At 33.0% G+C, this 15000-nt stretch overlaps 3 protein-coding genes and 1 long non-coding RNA gene across 8 annotated transcripts in view; all 4 read left to right on the top strand.

Annotated features, from left to right (window-relative positions):
* Nucleotides 1-944: 944 nt before the first annotated feature.
* Nucleotides 945-2354, top strand: LOC140815192 (F-box/kelch-repeat protein At3g06240-like). Its single transcript, XM_073174315.1, has one exon. The coding sequence runs from the start codon at nucleotides 1065-1067 to the stop codon at nucleotides 2235-2237; it is 1173 nt and encodes a 390-aa protein (XP_073030416.1). The 5' UTR covers nucleotides 945-1064; the 3' UTR covers nucleotides 2238-2354.
* Nucleotides 2355-5890: 3536 nt separating this feature from the next.
* On the top strand, nucleotides 5891-13171 carry LOC140815191 (uncharacterized). Of its 5 annotated transcripts, XR_012114290.1 has the most exons (7): nucleotides 5891-7024; nucleotides 7197-7268; nucleotides 7474-7611; nucleotides 8419-9329; nucleotides 9438-9621; nucleotides 9709-9976; nucleotides 10082-11165. XR_012114290.1 is itself a non-coding variant. In XM_073174311.1 (6 exons), exons 1-6 carry the CDS (start codon nucleotides 6997-6999, stop codon nucleotides 9789-9791), a joined length of 1416 nt encoding a protein of 471 aa, XP_073030412.1. In that variant the 5' UTR covers nucleotides 5891-6996; the 3' UTR covers nucleotides 9792-11165. The 5 variants fall into 5 exon arrangements, 4 of the variants coding, with proteins under 4 accessions (XP_073030412.1, XP_073030415.1, XP_073030414.1 ...); XM_073174311.1 differs by having other exon boundaries at nucleotides 9709-11165; XM_073174313.1 differs by having other exon boundaries at nucleotides 5892-7024; nucleotides 9724-11165.
* Nucleotides 10207-11592, top strand: LOC140814383 (uncharacterized). Its single transcript, XM_073173339.1, has 2 exons — nucleotides 10207-10757; nucleotides 10917-11592. Exons 1-2 carry the CDS (start codon nucleotides 10207-10209, stop codon nucleotides 11590-11592), a joined length of 1227 nt encoding a protein of 408 aa, XP_073029440.1.
* Nucleotides 13172-14665: 1494 nt separating the features above from the next.
* LOC140815195 (uncharacterized) overlaps nucleotides 14666-15000 on the top strand; it is a 31463-nt gene continuing 31128 nt past the window's right edge. The window contains exon 1 of the long non-coding RNA XR_012114292.1: nucleotides 14666-14872. This is a non-coding gene — a long non-coding RNA (uncharacterized lncRNA). The remainder of the gene's footprint in view (nucleotides 14873-15000) is intronic.

Genomic DNA, 15000 nt, shown 5'->3' with positions numbered 1-15000 from the left:
TATTTCAAGTAATATGCAACACAGAGAAATGTGTATTCAATCCTATGTATCTTAGACAATACTTCTAATCTAAAATGCTTGACTAATCTAATATCTACATCCAGCTAATGTCAAGAGCCCACAAATGGAGCACAGCTTGGCTACGAGCCCGGTAGTCCCTTGCTAGTGCCCGAGCCTCAATAATATGGATAGAAACACTCAATATAAGACTGGATGGTTCGAGGATCTTTCGAATTTGTGCTTAAAAATGTAATATTCCATAATTTATATATATTACAGAAATTTTGTGAAAATAAGTTGTGATATTTTCGTAAAATAATTGTTGGAATGAATCTTTAATCCGTTTGGTCAAAAGTTATAATTGTTGGAAATTGTGAAATTCATATTCTTAATGCTTGTTGTTGTCCCAACGCGGGAATATTTAAAAACATTATATTTGTTTGACAATATCACAAGTGAGTTGGACCGTAACATTTGGTATCAGATCTAGTGTGTCGACCCACACGTTGTGACACATTTTACATCCGTGAGGCCCTGAGCCAAAGCGGACAATTTATATAACATGAATATTATTTTTTTATTTACTTTTTTCTCAATTTATATCATTAATTTTTTTTTCTAAACATCCTAACCTTTAAATGCGGAGTACAAATAATTATTATAAGTATAACACATGATAATATATTCAATTTTAATTTTTATAATAGTTTTTTCCAACATAAAATAGTGTAATTAAAACGAGCTCATTGGATTTCTAGGTTAAAAGCCTAAACAGGGGAAAAAATAATTCCAAAATTGAAAAACCCAAAATAGATGGGCCTCAAACTCATTCTTCTTTTTCTCTCAAACCCTAGTTCTTTTTCCCCCTCTCTTCTCGGTTCTCTGCGCCAGAGCGCACCAGTCACCAGCCGCAGCCCTGCCGCTTAAGCCGCCGGAGAGTTCATCACGGCGGTATGTACACTGTCAGTCTGTCTCGATTTTCAAATACACACATATTAGTTACTCTTTTTTATGCTCTTAATATTTTTTAATCGTTTCACATATATATATATGCTGCGGTGAGAATGGTGGATCCACGACTGTCAGAGGATGTATTCATTGAAATTTTGATACGTCTCCCGGTGAAATCTATAGTAAAACTCAGGTGCGTTTCAAAAACATGGCGTGATTTGATTAGAAGTCCAATATTCATCCAAAGATATCAAAACCGTGAGAGAAAACAGAGTGTGTTGCTTGTGAAACGCTATACGACACGACAATATGAAGACGAGGCGATACTCTCTTTTCACAATCCAGATTTCCCCGAATTATTGGTATCACCCTATCTATCCATTCCCGTTTTGAAAGATATAGACTTCCCTAAAATCATTTATTCCGATGTCCAAAGATATTCGGATGTCCAAATATATGGTCCTTGCAATGGGCTCGTTTGCATCCCAGTTGATAATATCATTTTCTTATGCAATCCGGCGTTGCGAGAATTCAAGCCGCTTCCCCCTCCGAACATTCCCTGTCCAAATGGTTATCAAATATGGGCTTTTGAATTTGGATTTGGGTTTGACCCAAACACTAGCTCTTACAAGGTAATGCAAATTTCGCAAATCGGTGCAGACAACTACGAAGATTTCCATCTCAAACTGGATCATTACGAGAGGTTTGATTTATACAATTCAACCTCCAATTCATGGAAGCATATAGATGAAAAACTGCCTATGATTACTTGTTTACCTTCTTTTCAAACTTTGTTTGGTGGGGCTTTTCACTGGTACGCATGGAAAGATATTAATGATTATCCATACATTCTTTGCTTTGACATAAGAACGGAGGCTTTTCAATTGTTAGACTTTCCTGATGATTTCCCCGAAGCAGAATACCTCTCGAGCCTGACGGTGTTAAATGAGAATCTGGCATTGATTGGAATTCAACGATGGAGAGGAGAACCCGAACCAAGTCAGATAATAGAGATTTGGGTGATGAAGCAATACGGGGTGAAAGAATCATGGACGAAGCAGTTTGTGATCGGCCCTTACATGGATTGTTGCCCTTTTTTGCTTTTGAACGATGAGTGGTTGCTGGTTGAATCCGACAACGGCCGATTGGGCCTTTGTGCACTTCATGAAAACAAGTTCAAGGGATTACCATTCTACGGATTTCGTTTGTCCTTCCGTGCTATGGTTTATGAGGAGAGTCTGATTAGTTTAAATGACATCATATCAAGTGATTGTGAAAATGAGTAAGATTTATTATATTTTAGGAGCTTCAACATCGATTTTTTTATTTATTTATTATCGTTTGTGAATGTGTGAACTCGGAGTCGTTACTGCAAAATCTTATGTGACGTTTTTTATAGAAGACGAGAAGATGGCTTCAAGTGTGTTATCATGTTTATGTTGTTAAAATCTAATGCACCGTTTATAGTTTTTATTTTTGTGCATGATTTCGAAAAGTAAAAGGTTTCAATAAATCATTAATTTTATATTTGTGGTTATGTGTTTTTTGGTGTTTTTACTGGCATCGGATGTTATTTGTCATTTGGGGTCCATATTTTTTTCATTGTAAAAATAATTTTGAATACGTAAATGTAATATTGGATTACTGTCCTTTTTGGTGGAAATTTAGTAGAAGAATTATACTGTAAATTTAGGTGAAAAATTATATAATATTGGATTACCGATTGTGATGTGATCGGTAAATATAAAATAAATTTTTAAAGAAAATAATATATCTCTACTTCTCTTATTAAATCTGAGTCCTGAGAGGCTCATAAAAACTAACCTGCGGACACCAATTTTTCTTCCCCTTTTGCCCTTTTGATTCAACACAATAATATTTCTCTCTCAAAACCTTTCCAAATATCCAACAAAACCGTTCAATAAAATTATTCTGCACGATTCTCTCATATTCCACGATTCTCTCTGCATCATCTTCAAAAATTAACCTTACCCTTTCCAAATCTCCAACAAAACCGTTCCATAAAATTATTCTGCACGATTATCTCATATTCCACGATTCTCTCTGCATCATCTTCATACATTAACTTACCTGACACCGCACAATTCTCTCAGATATTGTTGCTTCACCTTCATAGAATCCGCTTTCCTCTGCACTATCTCCTCCAACATATCCATTGTTTTCCTGTCTGCCGGTTGAAAAAAAATTTTCCGGCCAAGAAAATATAAGTTTCCTCTGGTAAGTTCGCAAATATCTTCCTCCCTTCATCCTGTTCAGATTATAGGGCGTCACCATGTATGTCTTTATCATAGGTTTTGCTTTGTTGTCTTTGTTAGTTTTTAGGTTATTATTTCTCTGTTTTTGGTGTTTTGGTGTTTTGTTATTTGGTTTTTTATATCTGTTATTGAATTCAACTTCTTTGAATTTTAAAATCATATATTGGACTTGCTATCTGATCGATTTTGACCATCTCTTTAGCCTGTGTAGACTAATCGACGTACCCGTGTATATCTTTATCATATGTTTTGCTTTTCCTTTTTCATGTACATTACGCTTCTTTCTCGATTTTTTAAATTAATTTTTCATATTAGTTTTCCAAATCTATGAAATTCAGTTTTGAGTTTTAGACGTGCTCTGTTGACTTGGAAAATTACAAGGCTGATAGAAATCTAGAGATTTAAAACTGAGCAGGCTGTTTAAGGGACTATGCAAATCAATCGTGGAATTAATCCAAAAAATTCCATTTCTACTCAGACAATATCTGCTTATGTCACCGTTTTTTTAGCTGTTGTGGTTTAAAAATAAGAGTTGGCAATTTTTATATACTTGGCTTTTATTGTTTACACTTATGTGGAAATAAAATAGTAGAGATATCATTTTTCCTACAGTATGATGATTAAACGCTTGAATACTCACCAAGCTAACATAAAAGCCCAGTTGTTGCGGGCATTTATCTACCCAACTCAATATTTCCAGTTTTTCCATGGAATAATTAGGACAACTTGAGCATTATGGCTTTTAAACTTATGAAATTTGGCACCCATGACAGGTCACAGCCAATCGGTATACAGACGTCTGGTTACCAACTGTATACAGTCCGCCTGGATTTGGAGAAAACACTCGAAAAGGTTGCTAAATACAAATTTACAGTGCATAAAATATGGTTCCATGTACCAAAAAGTTATTTTCATATCTGTTTAAATGGTTTTTATTAGTTTATTAATTTATTATTTCTCTGACTTACTTTTTCTTATTTGCATATCTGTTCAGTACCTTTATCTATGCATTGACAATCACCATCATCATGTTGTGTTAGGAGCAGTTGCTAAAATGGCTATCACCTAAATTGAAATCTGGAGCTTGAAAAAGGATTTATTTAATGTTGACTGTATATTTGGACAGGCCTTAGGAGTTCTATCATGTTAATGTTAAGCCATTTTATGACAAAAATCACGAGGCATCTCATGATGATTTGTGTTCCAATTGGACTCCGATGGTGAAATAATTGGATGAGTTCATGCAGTATTGAATACCGTATAAGTTCTATATTTAATTAAGGTTTGCTTTTGGTTGTTGCATTCTGATTTCTTTATTCTATCTACTATTTTTTTTTAAAAAAAATCTGGTCACATTATAAAAAATTGCATGTAAGACACCAAATTATTTATATCACTTTTTGCCCCTCATTATACCTACAGAAACCGAAATTTAAGCCAACACCTTTCAGCCCATAATCTACAACCCGGCCCAACTCAGTTCTACAAAATTTCTCTCCCAACTCCTTTAGCGAGAGAATAGAAGGCGCAATCTGACGCACCTTTTAGATCGAACTGCTCATCCGGCAGGGCGACATTCCAGGTAAGAATCGGCTATACATATTTGATTTTGTTTGTGATTCCTTTATCGAGATAATATAAGGAACAATAGGACTCACCATCGATCGAATTGCTCATCCTGCAGATCGACATTCCAGGTAAGAAACGGCTATACATGTTAGAATTTGTTTGTGACGGTTTCTCTGTGCATGATTTGTGTTTTCTTGGTTGACTTAAAAGCAGTTAATTATATTCACTATTGGGTTTTCTATGTTTCAAAGTAATAGTTATCAGGCTCTTTCAAAAAGTAGAAAACTTTCTGGTTGTGAGTGTTTCCTTCACGGTTTGTGGGTCAATTCCTGATTTTGGAACACTTAGTATATTATTAAGGTCAAACATTTGGTCTCCCAAAAAAAAACAATCGTTTGTGTAAATAAAAAAAATAAAAAGTAAAAGAAAATTGATTGTTTCAACACAATCCAATAATTGAATTTTTTAACAATAATAAAAAATCAAATATACTTTCTGTGTTTAATTTTGTTAAATTTGTTGATGTTTGAACCCAATCCAATAATTGAATGTTTTGAATAATAAAAAAATTTAAACTTTATGTGTCTAATTTTGCTAAATTTGTTACGGGTGGGTTTTATTGCAGAGTATAATCCAACAACTCAACACTTTTAGAAAAATTTCCGTTAATGAAACAAAATATAAAATATAAAATGCGTAATGAACCCATTTAAAATCTTTTCTTCAGAATCTCAAACTGCTTTTAAATATCTTTGGAAAAAATAAGAGGCATACATAAGAAATTTCGTGGCGCAATTTACCTTTTCGAGCTAACAATAACTGCACATTTATAATTCCGTACTAATCATATTAAAATTAAAGACTGGGAATCAACGATCATTGTTCACGTTCAACTCTAAAAATAAATATGAAGTTCAATCAGTACTTTTTACTCACGCATCTCTTCTGCAACTTCAGTAAGCTTTACGTTGAACTCTGAAAATAAATATGAAGCTTAAGCAATACTTTTTATTCACACATCTCTTTTGCAATTTCAATTGTACGTTTTTAATCCAACATATTAAATTCTAATTCAATTAACAAAAATTCCCTAGCCACCGAGGCTATATCGGTAATATATGGTTCTAAGATTGTGCTGCTCTTACTCTTCTTGGAAACAAATTGAATCCGATAAAACACAAATTCATTTCTTTATATGTCTGAATTACACAACGCAAATACATAATTCGGACGAAACAATGAGCAAGGGACACTTTCTACCCTCGGATTTCGGTAACAAAGCATAAGATTTGATTTATCGAAAATTCTCTTAAATTTGTTTCCTATTCTCCACAATTCACACGGTTTTTCCTTTCCACCTATTCTTTGATGAAAAATATCAGTTGATACTAAAAACATGTAATTGTTCTATTTTGTATTCATAAACCACCATAAACGAAACGCACGAAACAAAAAAATTATTCGTCGGCCCTAAAAGGTAATGATTATCTACTCGCTTTTTAATTTCCTTTATTGTTATTAATTTTGTTTTGGTTTATGGGTTGTAATGCAAATTGTTGCAGAAGAATCGTAGATTTAAGGTTTCCTTGCAATTCGTTCATTTCGGCATAATATCTATTTAATTTATTAATGTTGTTCAAGGTTTCCTGTTATATAATAAGGGTTTTTTATGTTATACAAAGTTTGCATCAGTTGGCACTAATCTTATTCATGTTTCCATAATAGTTTATCCAATTAAAACATGTTACTATCTTCTGCCATCAACTTTCTTCCCGAATATGTTATTGCATTTCTGTATTTTTAAACTTAGTAATGTTTGAGTGAGAGTAATTATTGGAGCTATTTAAGGTTAATGCTGGTATATTCATGTTACTCACGAATATGTTAGTGCATATCTTTAATTATTGGAGCTTAACCATGTCGATACCAATATTTAATAGTTTTCTTCTAAATATTTACACAGATTTAAATACTATTTAGCTTTAATGTCTTCTCCTCCTACACGGGCTACTACTCATACCAATCGCAATGACAATGAAAGGCGTCAATTAAACACAACGCGACGACGAACACAAAGACAATTACTGACACAAGCTGAACGACAAACAACTCTAGACCGACGTCGGTCAAACTACCAAAGACGTATAAATACAAGTGCACATGATACAAATTCTGATGAATCCAACGTTGAAACGTTGAAATGACAGATGTTACTACACATTTAAATGGTATGTTACATAAAATATGTAATGCTTCCTATTTATCAGTCATTATTTTCACGTTTATTACGATTAATTTTATATAACTCAATCACGTATTCTTTTTTATATATATTATTATTTCAGAAATTTATTTATTTATTCTTCTACAAACATATAACGATCTTATATATTTTTCCAGTTCCCCTCAACAACAATTTGGCTACGACTACCACATCACATGCAATAACAGAAACTTCTTCAAATCAAGATGGTATATTTCATTTACAATGTTTGAAATCAAACGATTTTTAACATTTCTGTTAAAATTATATTATACTATATGCAAAACAAAATTTGATACTACATCCACATGTAATAAATAAAATAATAATATTTTATTAATTTAACATCATCATTTAAATATTTTTCATATCTAATAATTTGAACAACAACATAATTAATTATTTAACATTCAGTTTTCATGTCAGGAATCACCGCAACTACGGTTGGACAAGTGTGTCGTATACAGACATTATCTTATCAAACAATGACATCAAATTTTGAGCAAGGGAGTACTAGCACATGTCAACGTCTAACTGATTTAAATCAGCAAGGTAATATACTAAATTCAAATACTCCTTTCGACGTAACATGTACCATTTTTTTAATGACTTTGCATTATGTCATCTATGTATAAAATAAGGCACCTGAAATCAACATATAACTGCATGATATATCAATATCGAAAATAAAATTATTGTTACGGCTCAAAAACAACATATACGTCGACATCGATATCGTAATCAAGCAAAAAAAAAAAAATCAATAATAATGAACATAATGGTTGATGGCATTTGTACAAACCAACGATTTGTCTAGATTGACAAGCTTAACTTTTTCATAATGAAACACCTAAACTGTCCTGCAAAAATGGTCACTCAAAAGTAGATGGTATTTCATCTCAAATTGTATTGCAACAATTGTATGATAAAAAAAATGAACAACGTAGGTATTTCATGCAATATATAACCGCATATAATCGCTTAAAATCAAATAATTGATTCAAGATATGTTGGATCAATAAGTATTACTTTGTTACAATAATTGTTTCACTACGTTTTCTATTTCTGACATACATGTGTGTATTTTCTGTTACAAACATCTTTTTATTGCTTCTGCCATCAATTTCCCCTATCAACCTCTCAATATATTAATTACTAACTTTGATAAAACTCAATGAACCAATTGATCGATTTTTATTTTTTTAATATAATTTAAAAAATTTCATGCACACAAATTTAATCATTTAAACGTTTGAAAATTGATTTGATAATAAACTAGGAAGCTTATTCATTCAATCTTCCAACAACTATTTCTTTTTAAATTTGTTAGTTTAAATATTAATTTGAACAATATTGCAGGAATTAACTTCAGTGAAAACAATGTCATTACTAACATACAACGATATCCACGTCCACGTCGATATCATAACCTAGCAAGAAATTTCGGTGAAAGTGAGATAAATTATCGATGGCAATTGTCTGACACAAGAATTTGTATGCATTGCCAAGCTCTATTATTTCATGGTGAAACATCACAATTCTGCTGTAGAAATGAGAATACAAATTTGGATCATATCCCTTCTCCTATTGAATTGCAAGAGTTGTACGCTGCGGATAATGAGGAAGGCAGGAATTTTCGGCAGTTCATAAGGGCATACAATCATGTTTTCTCTTTTACATCGATGGGAGTCAACTTAGATGAGTCCTTAACAACCGGTACACATGGAATTTACACATTTCGTGTTCATGGATCAATATATCACTCGATTGGAAGTCTTCTACCAAATGATAATTGTAGGCCACGGTACATGCAGATGTGGATTGTAGACACAGATCATGATATAGACAATAGACTTCATGAAAATCCAGAACTAAGGCGAGAATTTCTTCTTAAGATACAAACCATCCTTGATCAACACAATCCATTTGTGCACGTGTTTCGACAAATTGGCAAATGTCAAGACATACCTAACTGTAGGCTCATCATCAGGCAACAAAAACCTAATGAACATCAATATAGTTTACCAACAACATCTCAAGTAGCAGCTGTAATTGTTGACAACGAATTTCAAGAAACTTTGAGCGGTCGAGATATTACTATACAAGGTATCGGTGGAAATCTTATCAGCATTCAAGATGTAGTTGGCTATTATGATCCTCTGCAATATCCACTCCTTCTGCCATATGGTAGATATGGTTGGGACATAAATAGCCGAAATATCAATGGTACCCGGTTAACATGCTTAAATTACTATGCGTATATGCTACAGGTCAGTGAGAAAACATTTTACTTTATGCTTCATTTTTTTTAATTAAAAACAATTTAAAATTTACATATACACCTATACTCATATATTGTAAATTATCTTCTTATTCAGATACGAGAACATTCGCCATCTTTGCTACTTAGAGGAGGCCGTCTACTTCAACAATACGTAGTTGACAATTACGTAAAGATTGAAACACAAAGACTACGATGGATACGTTCAAATCAACGTGATATACGTTCTGAACTTTACCAAGGATTGCAAGATTGTTTACATGGAGGTCAAAATAATGCAGGTATTATAACTTAATTATTATGATATTATTTTTCAAAACATATATTACAATTGGCAAATTATACATATCGACCAAATGCATTACAAGAAATGTTGGTACCAGAATCGTTTTGCCATCATCTTTCGGTGGAAGCCCACGTGATATGTACCAACGGTATCAAGATGCCATGACTTTGGTACAAACATATGGAAAACTAGATATTATGCTGACAATGACATGCAATCCGAATTGGAATGAGATAAATATCAACTACTTCCTGGTCAATCATCTCAAGACCGTCCAGATTTGATTACAAGGATATTTAAATCTAAATTTGAAGAGTTTAAAAAAGACATTGTGGATAGGGGGGTTTTGGGTAAGGTCCGCTCTTATTCGTACGTCATTGAGTATAAAAAAAGAGGGCTTCCTCATGTTCATATGTTGGTCATATTTGAAAATAATGACAAGTTGTGTACTCCAGATCACTTTGACTCAATTGTGCATGTTGAAATACCTTCACAAATAGAAGAACCCAATCTACACAAAGCAGTAGTCCAACATATGATACATGGGCCCTGTGGGTCAATCAATCCAAATTGTCCATGCATGGTAAATGGTAAATGTAAGAAGAACTTTCCAAAGCCATTTGTGGAATACACATCTCGAGGAAATGATTCATATCCTTTGTATCGAAGACGTGAAGGTGGCCAAGTATCAATTACCAACAATGATAACGTCTTCATTGATAATGGTTGGGTAGTCCCATACAATCCATGGCTTTTATTAAAATATGATTGTCATATTAATGTTGAAGTGTGTGGAGGGATTAAATGTGTCAAGTACATATACAAGTACATCCATAAAGGTCCTGATCGGGTCGCACTAGAGTTACGAAATGGGCAAAATTGTGATGAAATCCAACAGTACGTGGATGGAAGGTGGATTTGTGCGCCTGAAGCATTGTGGCGAATTTTCTCATTTGAGTTCAGTAGGATGTATCCTTCAGTCATTAGGTTACAACTACATACACCAAACCAACATTTGGTTTATTTTGACCCCCAACAACATGTAAGTGATCGACTAGCAGATGATGACAATTCGAAGACTATGCTTACAGAATTTTTCAAAATTAATTGTGATCCTCACTTGACCGGAAAGTATTTATATCGAGAATTTCCACAATATTACACATGGGTAAAATCTGGAAAAAAAATGGATTCGTCGAAGAAGTAACAATAAAGTGGTGGGAGAGTATATGTTGTGTCACCATCTGAAGGTGAGAGGTTTTATCTCCGTATCCTTTTAAACCATGTCAGGGGCCCAACATCTTTTGAAGATCTAATGATTGTGAATGGGGTAACATATTCAACATTTAAGGAGTCTGCTCAAATGAGAGGACTTCTTCAACAAGATGATTATATAAAACAATGTCTGGAAGAAGCACGTTCTGTTAAAATGTCATCTTCATTTAGAAGGTTATTTGTATCCATACTGGTGTTCTGTCAACCAAAAACAGTTCGAGAACTCTGGGATGAGTTCCATCCTTGCATGTGTGAAGATTATGGTCGAGAAATTTCATCAAATAACTTAATCATCAATAAGTTATTGCTTGAGATACGAAGGTTGTTGCATCAGTACAAAAAGAAACTTGATGATTTTGATTTGCCATCAATAAGTGCTGAGTTTTTAGAAGACACAACACTACCAAGAATAATTGAGGATGAGCTTTCTTATCATATTTCTGATGATGATTTGAGAGCTATTGAACGTTTGAATGCTCAGCAGAGGATTGCGTTTGACACCATCGTAGAAAGTATTATGCAAAACCAATCAAAACTTTTCTTCATTGATGGTCCTGGAGGTACTGGTAAGACTTTTTTATACCGCTCAATGTTGGCACATTTGAGAAAAACAGGTAAAATTATAATTGCGGTAGCAACATCTGGAATAGCTGCAACATTGTTGCAAGGTGGAAGAACTGCACATTCATGATTTCTAATTCCACTTAGACCAACAGCATCAACACTATGCCAAATAAAAAAACAATCAGAACTTGCAGATCTAATAAGACGTGCATCAGCTATAGTATGGGACAAGCTCCAATGGCAAATCGCTATGCTTTTGAATCCGTCAATAAGAGTTTTCAAGATATTATGGACAATCATATAGCGTTTGGGGGGAAGACAATGGTTTTTGGTGGTGATTTTCGACAAGTGTTACCGGTTGTTAAACGAGGGTCAAAGGCAGAACAAATTGCTGCAAGTATTTCAAGATCAACATTCTGGCATTGCGTAAAGATAATACACCTTCAGCAAAATATGAGATCTGCTCAAGGTATTGGCTTCTCGCAATTTCTCTTGCGCATAGGTGATGGATTGCAACATACTGTGAATCATGATTTCATAAAATTACCAGATTCAATTATCATACCATGGGAAGGAGAACAATCAATTCAGACTTTGATTGATTCTGTTTTTCCTAATATGATAAACCATGTTAACGATGAAAACTATATGGTTGATAGAGCCATCATCACACCAAAAAATGTTGATGTCGACAATATTAATCAAATGCTCATTATCAAATTTCCTGGAGAGGAAAAAGAGTATATCTCTTGGGATAGTGTAGAAGACGACAATCACAACCTCTTTCAAGAAGAATTTTTGAATTACCTTTGTCCAAGTGGTTTGCCACCACATAAAATCATATTGAAAGTAGGAAGTCCTATCATGCTCTTGAGAAATGTTGCGCCCGAACTTGGTCTATGCGATGGGACAAGATTAATATGCCGCAGTCTTGGTAGAAATTTTATAGATGCCGAGATCATAACAGGTCCTCACAAGGGTACCAGATTCTTTCTACATAGAATGCCCTTGAAAAGTGAAGATAATTCTGGATTACCATTTGAGTTGACATGTCGACAGTTTCCCATAAGGCTTAGTTTTGCTCTGACAATAAACAAAGCACAAGGTCAAACAATCCCAAATATTGGCATATTTTTGCGTAACCATGTGTTCAGCCATGGTCAGCTATATGTGGCACTTTCAAGAGGAGTCTCACAAAATTCTACAAAAATTCTGGTAAAAGATGGGAATTTAGAGCGTCAATCTGGAATATTCACAAGAAACGTGGTTTTCAAAGACGTATTGCTACCTAATAGAGAATAATTAATTGTGAGTAATTCAACTCTCTTTATTCTAATTTTTTACAAAAAAACATTATGTACAAATAATTACAATAATCATTAAATATGTGTTACATGTTTCAACGTTATAATTTCGGGGATGCTAATAAATTCCATTATCTACGTTCAAACACATTCATTTATATATGAGGCACCATCTATTATGTACATGTTTTTATCTCTGCCCATAAGTATCTATTTCTCATCATCTATCTTATCACGCAACCCGAATAACCATTTCTGGCATTGCTACTATACTTTCTATATTTATTGAATCAAATTTAAACAGATCTTGGGTAGTGCCTAATGGAAAAACATATTATTTATGATTATTTGATTGTTGGCTTAATTTTAATTTCTTTGCTGATTATGAATTGCCTTTGTGTTTTTTTTTTCTCAAAAGCTGAAGGATACTACTGGTTGCAAACAAGGTATTTGAAAAAATGACATACTCAATTCAATGGATCAGATCTACTTGCCCCCATCTTCATCTGGTTTGTTTTTAACAGTGAATTAGTTTATGACATATCATTTATTATGTTGCATTATATTAATGGTCATATCATATTCGTCTGTTCATTTTGATCTTGCAGGTCAGATAATATATTTATTACGAGCTTCAAGATCTTATGATCTAATCTCTCACATAATCTCAACAGATTCAATAAATCATTATATTATGGCTTCTGTGACATAGTTTTATTATAATCTTTACAGACAAATTTACATTTTGGTTGGTAAATATTAAACTCAAATGATTCAAGATCAAGCAGAGTCCTGATGTCAAAATCTGAACTTTTATATGCCAGATGAGCATATTTACTTATCTGACATATTTGAATATTGCCGCATATGTATTTAAATATGAACATTCATACATAAAGAACGTATATGATGGAGGCATTAATCCAACAAATAATGTCCATCAATAGCCAAAGCCGCCGTTTTTTTTTTTAAAGTTTTTGTATTACAGTAATAAACTCTACCTTAGCATGTATTCACAAATTTATAATTTTCATTGTTCTATCTACTTAATTTTTTTATTTCTATTTAAACTTAAGCAAAATATTTTATGTGTATTCCGACCATGATTTAATTGTAACAAGGTTAATTTTATAATTGTTTGCCTTAAATTTACATTCTGCCACTATTGCACCAATTTCTATTCTTCCTATTTGTCAAGTCATCTGCTTACAATATTTCGGTTTTTTTTTTTTGGAAAATAAAAATAGTTTGCCAATTTTTACTTTATTTGCCATGTATTTAGCGAAATACATGCAGTAGTTTACATTTTGTTCTGTCATATCGATTTTTAATAGCACGCTTTAATATATTGTTCTATTTGATTTGTATGTTTATGTTGTAATATGGTATCATTCGATAAAATTAATATTTTCTTATTACGCTTTACCAGAGGGTTTAGATTATGCATAAAATGATTAAAGATATCTACAACTTGATTTTTTATTTTTTTACTTATTAGATGAATATAAAAGATAAATTTTAGGTTTTGATATTCAATAAATTAAATTGCGATGATATTCTCATCTTTTTTAGACCCTTTTTTTGACTATTTGTTTACTTATTTTAAATTGAATTCTATCATTATTTTACATGATATGATATTATTGCTTCAAGAGAATATTATTTTTGAAGATCAACACTTATATCATGTGAGGTAACAAATTGAGTTTGGCAAATATATTTAAACTTTGGAATCCCTTGCTTCTCATAGATCAACTAATTTTTTTTTTATAATTTCATGGTGTTGCAAAGTAATGAAGGTTTATTAAATTAGCCTCATAATTCATGACACACGCAACGCGTGTGCCTCGGTGGCTAGTATCTATTCTATTTTATTAAGAAAGAGGGCATGATAAAAACTGTAAAAAAAAAAAAAAACACCAAAATATATATACCCATTTTTACCCCTCCATTGTGCGTGTAGAATCCGAAATCTGAGGCGACACCATTCAGCCCATAACCGGCCCATCTCAGCTCTACAAAATCTCGATCCCAATTCCTTCAGCGAGGCGCAATCGGACTCACCCTATATCGAATTGATCATCCAGCAGGCCAACAAACAAGGTAAGAATCGGCTATACATGTTTGATTTTGTTTGTGATGGATTCTCTGTCCGTGATTTTTGGTTTATTGGTTGTCTTCGGAGCAGTTTTTGAGATTTGAAACGGTTTTAAAGTTCAACACACCAAATA

Source organism: Primulina eburnea, chromosome 15 (genome assembly GCF_022965805.1).
Source record: "Primulina eburnea isolate SZY01 chromosome 15, ASM2296580v1, whole genome shotgun sequence".
Classification (NCBI taxonomy): domain Eukaryota; kingdom Viridiplantae; phylum Streptophyta; class Magnoliopsida; order Lamiales; family Gesneriaceae; genus Primulina; species Primulina eburnea.
Note: the sequence above shows the minus strand (reverse complement) of the source record. Positions and strands in the feature narration are given on the sequence as shown.

Excerpts from the sequence above, each read along its gene's own strand:
- LOC140815192 (XM_073174315.1), top strand. The coding sequence starts at position 1,065 with ATGGTGGATCCACGACTGTCAGAGGATGTATTCATTGAAATTTTGATA.
- LOC140815191 (XM_073174311.1), top strand. The coding sequence starts at position 6,997 with ATGACAGATGTTACTACACATTTAAATG. Across the intron at positions 7,025-7,196 it reads TGTTACTACACATTTAAATG|TTCCCCTCAACAACAATTTG; the intron begins GTATGTTACATA and ends ATATTTTTCCAG. Across the intron at positions 7,612-8,418 it reads AACTGATTTAAATCAGCAAG|GAATTAACTTCAGTGAAAAC; the intron begins GTAATATACTAA and ends ACAATATTGCAG.
- LOC140814383 (XM_073173339.1), top strand. The coding sequence starts at position 10,207 with ATGGTAAATGGTAAATGTAAGAAGAACTTTCCAAAGCCATTTGTGGAA. Across the intron at positions 10,758-10,916 it reads GATCCTCACTTGACCGGAAA|GGGCCCAACATCTTTTGAAG; the intron begins GTATTTATATCG and ends AAACCATGTCAG.